Source organism: Syngnathus typhle, linkage group LG22 (assembly GCF_033458585.1).
Source record: "Syngnathus typhle isolate RoL2023-S1 ecotype Sweden linkage group LG22, RoL_Styp_1.0, whole genome shotgun sequence".
In the NCBI taxonomy this organism is placed as follows: domain Eukaryota; kingdom Metazoa; phylum Chordata; class Actinopteri; order Syngnathiformes; family Syngnathidae; genus Syngnathus; species Syngnathus typhle.
Genome location: NC_083759.1, coordinates 451220 through 460629, shown reverse-complemented (window position 1 = coordinate 460629; position 9410 = coordinate 451220). Strand labels below are relative to the sequence as shown.

The 9410-nt window shown below is 51.5% G+C and overlaps 1 protein-coding gene across 1 annotated transcript; it reads left to right on the top strand.

The window, feature by feature from the left end:
* Positions 1 to 5864: 5864 nt before the first annotated feature.
* si:ch211-203k16.3 (fibroleukin) lies at positions 5865 to 9000 on the top strand. The gene is made up of 9 exons (XM_061270955.1): positions 5865 to 5900; positions 6206 to 6412; positions 6480 to 6698; positions 7041 to 7160; positions 7246 to 7366; positions 7440 to 7577; positions 7711 to 7927; positions 8224 to 8419; positions 8485 to 9000. The coding sequence occupies exons 1-9, from the start codon at positions 5865 to 5867 to the stop codon at positions 8623 to 8625; spliced, it is 1395 nt and encodes a 464-aa protein (XP_061126939.1). The 3' UTR covers positions 8626 to 9000.
* Positions 9001 to 9410: the final 410 nt, after the last annotated feature.

The following is a 9410-nucleotide window of genomic DNA, read 5'->3' as shown; positions in this document are numbered from 1 at the left end:
GGCCACTGCGCACCGAGGTGTTTACAATCAATACAGAGCAAAGATGAAGGCAACCCCTGCTCCACAGAATGAGTCAAATGATTTGCCATCACCAATTTATACGACAAACACTATTACATAACCAAGTTTATAATTCATGTTATCCGCGTGGGTACATGGAACGCAGCCTCGGTGGTAGCCATCATCAAATATTCAAATCCAGTATGTACATTCATATTCAAAAGCGTTCTTCGCCCGCAACTGTGGTTGGCAACATCGTTGAAACTGACAGCATCTCGCTGCATGGCCAATTATTTGTTGCACTTACTTCTCTACCATCTCCTCTCTTCTTGGGTCCCTCCTCGACAGATCTTATCTCCAGCAAAGTGTTTCGGTACCTCAGCCCCCTCCTCCTCCTCACTCGAGTTGTTGATGATTTTTGCCTGGCGTGATGGATGTGGGCGCGCTCCACATGGCTCCTACGGCGTGTCGTGTCCGGCCGAGAGACAAATGCAGGCAGGACATGATGTTTGGTTCCTGTTAGGCACGACAAGATCTCGAGGGAGAGCAGGAGATCTTTTCTGTGAAATCCATTCAGGTGTTAGGGAAGCCTGCTGGATCTGCTGCTGCATGGAGCACTTTTGCTGTGTGCCTTCGACGCTGGAACTGACCGACTGTGATGCGAGCGCTTGTTTTGTAGGGAGGAAGAGAAAGAGAGCGGGAAAGAGCGAGAGCGAGAGCGGGAGAGCGAAAGAGAGAGGGAGAGAGAGAGGGGGGGGGGTCCACCACTAAAAAGGATTTTGTTCCTCTGTCGAGTCTCACATCAGCTGCTTGACTTGCTATTGATCCAATTTGCATGAACCACTGGTGCTAATTGACGTTCATCATTTTGGCCCACACACACGCACTCACGCACATGCACGCACACCCACGCACACCCACGCACACACACACACACACACACACACACACACACACACACACACACACACACACACACGCACACACTCCATTCTGCTGCAATTTACTGAGTCAATTACTGTGGTTGTCAAAGTTTTCTTTCTTTGTGCCTCTATGTTAACATTATATGCTTTTCACCAAAACACTTGTATTATTATTAGGATTGAACATGTATTTTCATTTTTTTGATTGACGCCCGTGCATTTATGACGAGCTGGTGCACGTGCTGCCGGGGTCAATTGCGTGGTGACGTCACTGTACGTGCACGAGCCCGCGCTGCATTCGGCTGAGGTAAGACACGTCCGCCGACGCCACCGCCGCCGCGACAATTAAAGTAATACAATTCAATGTTGCGCCTCGCGTAATTGTGTTGAATATTTTGGTAAATGTTGTCTTGTGTGTATTTTGAGATCATGTTGTAGTAGCTTAGTGGCGATTTTGAGCCGTTGTCTGTCGACGGATTGAGCTAATGTTGCTAACGCTAATTAGCGCGCACTCTTTTCATATAACTAAGTATATTTTTTTATGATTTCTGACTTCCAGGATAGCCAGGGAATCCGTTGCAGTTGCAAGCTGTGCTCACGAGTCATATTTTCACTCAGGTAGGATGTTTTAATTTTACATTTTGTTTTCAATGGAACTGCAAAGCAGGGATCGTCAACCGGTGCCCTCTAGTGGTCCGTGGCGGTGTAGCATTAGAAAAACTCATTTAATGCACCAAACAAAAATGGCAATTATTTGAAGACATTGCAGTGGGGAGTTCGAAATGGAAACATTTTTTATAATTGATGGGGGTGGCTCCTCACTTTGTGTTGTCACAATGTGAGGACCCGGTTGTTTTCTCAAATAGGAGGGATGAGCAGGAATGCTCCGAGATGGCCGAATTGAGGTAAACATCACTTTGTTGACGCATTCAATGACTTTTCATTTGAGTTGAATTTGTCTGCCGCTGCTGACCTTCACTTGCGCTCTGCCATCTCGGTCACGACTTCACGACCATTTTCAAACAATTTCAGTGACGTTTTTCGCTTGGAGTGACGCAGCCAAAATCAAGCAAGCGGGAAAATGCGTTCACTCGGACAATATCACACGTTTTATTTGCTTTGTCATTATCAAGTAGTGGGTGTAAACTAATGAGGTGGGAAATTAATTTGAATTACTTTAGCATGATGACTAATAGGGGGGGGGGGGGAAACAGAAGGGTGGGACTATTTTCTGAAGGTCGAGCGGTCCCACGTCACTGTGTGTGTGTGTGTGTGTGTGTGTGTGTGCGCGTGTGAGCAAGATACGCATTCACTTAAAGGTTTCCTCACCTTTGTTGGCAGCATTTTTAACATGAATGGCTTTTTGGGATGCTGTAAATGCGAGAGAAAATCTGATTGTCTTCTTTGTCTTCAATGTCACCTTTCTTCCGACAAGTGCACTTGAGCAGTGGGGGGTTAGTGAAGATAAATGTGGGGGCGGTGACGGGTGGGCCGGCAAGCATGCCTATGGCTGACGGAGAGGACAAAGGCTCCATCCCAAGCGGTTGCACAACCGGGGAGATGATGCCTTGATGCCGTGCGCCCCACTCGTGGAAGCCGCTAGCGGTCTCACGGGTGGTGAAGCAGCATGTGGCTCATCATCCAAACTGTGCAAATCTGGGGTGGTCAATGATTTGTGCATTCCGTGCATCTTAAAGATTGCGACCGCACTGGTTTTATCTTCTCCAGGCGCAACAAACGCCTTTTGTGATTCTCCCAAACAACGGCGCCGAGAGACAATCACGGCCCAATCAATACCCGTCTGGAAGCTCAACCGGGCAGTCCGTGCCAGTCAATCGGACTTGTCATGTTTGACTCCCGCCTCGCTCCTCCCCGCCCGCAGACACAAACGCCTGATTGCCGGGGAGCTTTTTCTTTTTGTCAAGAGAATTGACTCTTTCCTGAAGGGAAAAAAGAAAATCTCAAAGCCCACAGCAGGCGGGCGGGCAGGCAGGCAGGCAGGCAGGCAGGGCTGCTTACACCGGGTGAAAATCTGCCGTAAAGAGACCAAATAAAAAAGTCAATCATGGCTAGAGTCTTTTCTGAAGATATTAATGATCAGTTTACATGTAGCAGCAGCAGCAGCAGCAGTTTCTGACGGTGCGACATGCCATTCATCAGACGAATCATAAATAAGCGGCGATGGCAGGCGGCGGTTTCTCGCGGAGAGCGCAAACGCCCGTGATTGATCATGACGGAGGCTCTCTGGGCAAATTGCATGTGGCATCAGCAGTCACGGAGAGGACAACCTTGGAGGTCACGTGAGCATCCGTCCTCAAGGCTGATGCCACAATTGACATTCATGCGACTTCCCGCACTTGCACCTCAGCGTACGCGACGCCACGCCACTGTGCTAATTGCAGCTACGGCCCTCCCGTCGTCATGAATAGGATCCCGTGACAGGGCAGATGTGGTCGGTCCAGATGTCCAAGCTGCTGTTTTCATAACAAGGATGATGTTCGGAAAAAGGCTTAGCGCCGGAGCTTACGCGCCGCCGCGTCGGCTCTGTTAGTTTGCAAACAATGCAAAGTGCTGATAGTGAGGATTCACCTCCCATGCTGGCCGGTATGAGTCATCTGCGCTGCCTTTTTAATCTGATAGTTGCATAAAGCGGATGGCTCATTAGCGGCGTCACCGCCAAGGCCTTTTAGCGCGTCCGGGTCAAAAACCACGAGGGGCCATTTAGCGCCGGTAATGGCGCCACCGGAAACCTACCGGACACTTCATTAGGTACACACTTTGAGCTAACTTGTTATCCAAAGTACGTATCAAACCTCAGACGTACGTAGTTCTCAGTTCAAAAAGCTTTTCAGGGCAACATTTTCTTGCATGTCACAACTAGTCATGAAAGCAAGCAAAATTTAGTGATGGACTTGAAATAGAAAAAATGTTGTAACATAGCTTTGAGTAACATGATAGTCGTGATGTTGCTGGAAATTGGATAAAGCCAGCAATATGGTTCTAGCTTTGCGGGGTGGCAATGTGCTGGGGGATTGTGCGGGCCACGTCACGCTGGACTAAACGCTCACACATAAACATCTCAAATTGCATTTGCATTATGCAAATGCGAGATGGCGTGATTATTAAAGCGTGTGAGCACAGCAAGTTTAAAGCAAATACGATTAGGAGGTTGCTAGGAAGCGTTGATGCACACTTAAGGTGAGTGGGAGGGAGGGAGTTGCAGTGCATTATGGGTAATACATCACTCACCCCTTCCACCTGTAGGTCCTTTTTATCCTGATGTCTTTTTTCTGAGTGGACTGATCTCATCCGAACACAGCCAAAACGCTTTCCCCTTTTCCCCCCTCGTCGTCGCCCTTTCGTGTCCGCGCCGGCATGTTGCCATGGTTACCTGCGCACCGCCAGCCGCGACAAAATGTTATTCACCGGCGCCGCATGTACGAGCTCAGGCTTTATGGCGCGAGTGCAGTCTCAACTTGAGGAGACGGCTCGGAGTCATGGTCGCCACCTTTCCTGTTGTTCGGCCTCATTTGGACGCGAATTTAGTCCACCCTCGATTAGCCGTGAGGGGATGCGTCATTGTCGCAAAGTGCCTCCATGACATAATGCCTCTTCCCTCTCTCGTCAAGACGTTACTAAACAACAACAGACTTCATTGTTTGGATTCCTTGAAGTCACCGATGCGGGCACTCGCGGCCAACAGTGAGGCGCTCCGAAACGGCCACACACTCGCTGTCACGTTGGACTTAAAAGCAAACCTAGCCAACCTGGCAATAAATCTGTCCTCCGCTGTGAAGTAAGTGCCCCCCCCCTGCCCTTCAATAAGAAGAAGCGGGGAGTCCACTACGGACAAAAGCAGCGCCCCACCACAATCGGCGACTGACGTCACCGGACGCTCTGATGAAACATTGGGCCTGCTGCTAGAGAAAAGACACACGCTGGGAGTGCGGATGTCTTGATAAACGCTGCGATAACACTTCACAGTACACCGCGCACCGTCATTAGTGTGGAACTAAGTGTCGGCCGCCGCCGCCGCCACCACCGCCGTGTATTGACACATTGATGCGTCAGGCCCGCACAGGATTAACAACTCATTGACTACCAAGATGTGACCCACTTACAAGATAGAGTGTGGATATTTACAATATGTGTATCTACTGTATGTATGAAGTCTTTGACTGAATTTATGATGCAGCACAAAGACAATGCTGCGTTGCATTATAGTGCCACCATGTGGTGGCAAGCCTCCTGCCGGCACCAAAGACTTTGACCCGAAGCCCCCGTCCGTCGTCTAGACCATGTTGCGCCTTGTCCAAGGGCCTTGTTGAATGTTGGTCACCACACACTCGATTTTGCACTCAAGCGGACTTGTCATGACGGCCGAGTGTCACCTGGCAAGCAAAGAGGAAGTCGAGGATGCGGATTGGCGTCATACATAATAGGATAAACGCCCACCATACGCCCACTCGCCCCCGGCAGGGCCCTCGGGAGATAAGCCAAGGGATTAGCCGACCTGCCGCGCGCTTTACTCGGGGGCGGCAAATATCAAATATGCACAGCGTGCTCATTTCCTCAAGTACCCTTATACAATTATCAAATCAAGTCACTTTTAAAGTGCTTGGAAAATCATTCAAATCCAGTGCTTGTGTTTTGTTTATTGAATTGATTTTTTTTGCATGTGTTTCCACTTAAGCTTGAAATTCAGCAGCAGCAGCAGCAGCAGCAGCAGCAGCAGCTCCTCATTTGCCTCGCGCTCTGTCTCTCTGTCTCTCTCTCTCGCTCTCTCTCGCTCTCTCTCTCTCTCGCTCTCTCTCTCGCTCATCCTCTTACAGGGGGATTATGGGCCTAAGATGTCTAGTGAAAGAGAGACCGCAAAGTAAGACACCACAAGACAGGCAAACAGTGGGGGAGAGGGAGAAAAAAAAAAGACGGCGGAGGAGCATGGAAAGGGGCCCAAAGCGCAAGGCCCAGGACGGGGTCGGAGGTCGTCTCCCAACGAGGTCAGTTTCTCTCCATTCTTTCTTGAGTAGATTTGATCTGTACTTAACTTGAGTAGCTAAGGCAAACCGTCCTCCCAAGTTATCATTTGCTGCCTCGGTTCAAAGACATCATATTTGACAGTTAAGAACATTTCAACTACCTCTTTATTAAGTGGAACACTTAACAAATGTTCTTGAAACACAAGAACAGAACAGTGCAATAGCCCTTCAATTCAACCACAACATTTTGGGGATTTGACTATGTCACGAGCGTATGTTTTGAAAAGGTCTCTTTCTCGCTAGGCCCGGTGGGCCGAGCATCACCCGGTGAAGTCCGTCTCGGGGCCCCGCTCGGCAGCCATGCGCTGGGCCGAGCCTCGTGCGCGAGGTTCGGCTCTCTGGGCCCTCCTGCCGCTGCTGCTGCTGCTGCTCTCGGGGGCGACGGCAGAGCAGCTGAACGCCAGCGGCCAGCACGGCGGCGGATCCCAGTGCGGCGACTACACCAACCAGGTGCCTGACTCCTTAGACCCCCTGGAGATCACGACGGAGATCTTATCTCATTTCCACCACCCTGCAGCCGACGGAGGACGGCATGTGCCGGCTGGTGGCCACTCTGCCGCAGCTGGACGGGCAGCGCTGCCCCGACATGTTCCGCTGCACGGACGAGGTCTCCTATTGGCTGCGCCAGAACGAGGAGCGTAAGCAGCAGGTGGCTGAGCTGAAGGAGACCGTCCGCCAGCTGCACGAGGAGCTGCGCGACCACCGCCATCGCATCAGGCACTTTGAGCTGCTACAGGTGACCCCCGCTAGATAGATAAGATGACTGCCTTGCGAGTTGTATTCTGATTCAGAAGCAGGATGGGTGGCAGGAGCGGGGCCTGGTCTCGTTTGCTCGGCTGTGCCGTTTCCACCGCTGTGTAATATGTCGGCGGGCCCCCCCCCCCCCGCCCTCCTCCAACATATCCTTGACCTCGCTAACTAACAGGATTAGCTTCATGCGCCATGATCCACTGAGCCAATGACAAAACACGGCCTTGAGCCAAAGGTGGCCTCACGTGACGTGTGATGTTGCGCCTGGCAACGAGGCTTCGGGCCTCGTCCTGGCAAGCGAGTCCACTTTGCCGCTGTTGCTTGTCAGCACGACGACGGGAGCCATTCCAACGCCACCCAGGAGCGACGTTTCCACCAGATGGAGGTGCACTACGCCGAGGCCACCAGCCTGCTGCACCTCCAGGGAACGCTTATCCTCAACCTGCAGGTATGGAGCTCCAAATGCGCATAGCCGCTTCCTTCCTTCCGAGCGCGCCGCTTAGTCGTCGTATTTTTTGCGTGTCTACTTTTAGAACCAAGTTCACAACCTCAGCCGATTAGTGGAGCAGGCCAAGAAGAGCCCCGGATGCTTGATCAACGCAGTCCGGCCCAATCCTCTCAGGAATAGCCAGCGCCAGTGGGCTTTACATCCGGGTACGCCCGTACCATCGACTTCCAGCAGAGGGTGCTTGCCGCCCACTTGTTGCTGTCCTTTGGCTTCCTTCAGAGAGCCAGCACATGAGGAACTGTCCCATCGACTGCGCCTCCATCTACTACAACGGCGTGACGAGGTCGGGTGTCTACACCGTGGTGCCCTCTCTCGCAGCCCTGCCTGTGGAGGTCTACTGCGACATGGACACTGACGGTGAGTCGCGCGTCCGTCCACGCCACAAAATGCACTGTGGTGTTGGCGTAGAACCATGAGCAGGTGAGGCAATGTCATCCAAATCACCGCACGGTGCAATCCCACGCTCATGCCTTGCTCTCGCCGTGGCCAGGCGGCGGTTGGACGGTCATCCAGAGGCGGGTGGACGGCTCCGTCAGCTTTGACCGCGGCTGGCGCGAATACCGGGCCGGTTTCGGCGACCTGCGCTCCGAGTTCTGGCTGGGCAACGACCACATCCACGAGCTGAGCGGCCACGGGGACTACAGCTTGCGGATCGATCTGGAGGACTGGAGCAACAAGCACAAACACGCCCTCTATCAACACTTCAGGTGGGTGGCCCATTTCAAAGAAGCCAAATGCGCCAAGAGCAATGCCGACTCGCAAGTCTTCCGCTCACTACCAAACGTGCACTCTTGCGTACAATATTTACATCCTGCATCAGTGTTGCACGAGAACCACTAGTTGCTAATCTCAACTCCTAAGCAGTGCAGGTGGGCCATCCATCAGGATCCCACACAGCGGTTTGCAAAGAGAAAATCGCACAAAGGATCCAAGCGAGAGCCGCGGCAAAGCTACCCATGACTATAAACAGTTCGGACGTATCCGTGTCGTGCGTGTGGCGCAGCGTAGAAGATGAGGAGAACCGTTACCGTCTGCACGTGTCGGGCTTCGGCGGCAGCGCGCGCGACTCTTTCGGCTGGTACCACGACAAGCGCGGCTTCAGCACGCCCGACAGCGGCGACATCTGCGCCGAGATCTCCCACGGCGGATGGTGGTACAGCCAGTGCTTCTACGCCAACCTCAATGGCGTCTACTACAGGGTGAGTGTCCCGTCGAGCGGTGGCAGTTTGGTGCAAACTGAGCAGCGCCGGCGTGTGTCCCGCAGGGAGGCCACTACGCGCCCAACGGTCAGCTGGGCCCCGACGGGATCGTGTGGCACTCGTGGAGAGACTCCGACTATTACTCGCTACGCAAAGTCACCATGATGATCCGGCCGCGGGCCTTTCGAAAACATCGCTCTCCCTGAGCGACCGTTACCATGGCGACGCACCGACTCTTCCTTCCTCGACATTTTTCACGGTGACTGATTTTTTGTACTTTGTTTTGATTTTTTTTTTTGTCAGCAAAAATGAAGGTTAAAGTGGGCCGATCAAAACATCTCTTGTTTGAATTATTAATGACTTACGATAAGTGCACGACAAAAATAAATAAAATAAAATTGTATAAACCAAAGTCCAATAAAATTACAAGTGCAGCTCAATAAGAAATTCAGTAGTAGATTAATACAAAAAGCCAAAGTCAATACATATATGTATATAGATGTATATATGTATAAATGTAAAAAAATATATAATGTTTTTCATGACATAGTCTTAATACCTTGGCTTTTCACTAGCCTGAAGCGATGATATTCTAAAAATAAAATCACACTTTCATCTTGTGCAGTGCCTCAGAGTCAGTGCCTTGTGGTCAACCATGAGTGCATGCGAGAGATGGACAGAAGGCAAAAGAGGGAGGGGAAAAAAAAGTTTCATTTTAATGGCAAGGTTGTCCACTTTCTTCTCTGGCGTAGCAAACTTACTTGACAAAGTCAATAGCTGTGCATGTTGCTCTCCAGCTGCACCTGATGACAGCGGGAGGGAGCTTCGTGCACGGCTAAAAGGCCTCTTTCACCCACGGCCGCAGGGATGCACAAACCCCCCTTTGACCCCTTGCGCGCTCATTCGCATTCCATTTTGTTTCTCAAACGCAAGAATCTGTTCAGCGCAGATAAGGACCTCAGTGTGCCCGCACGCACGCACGGCAAGAACA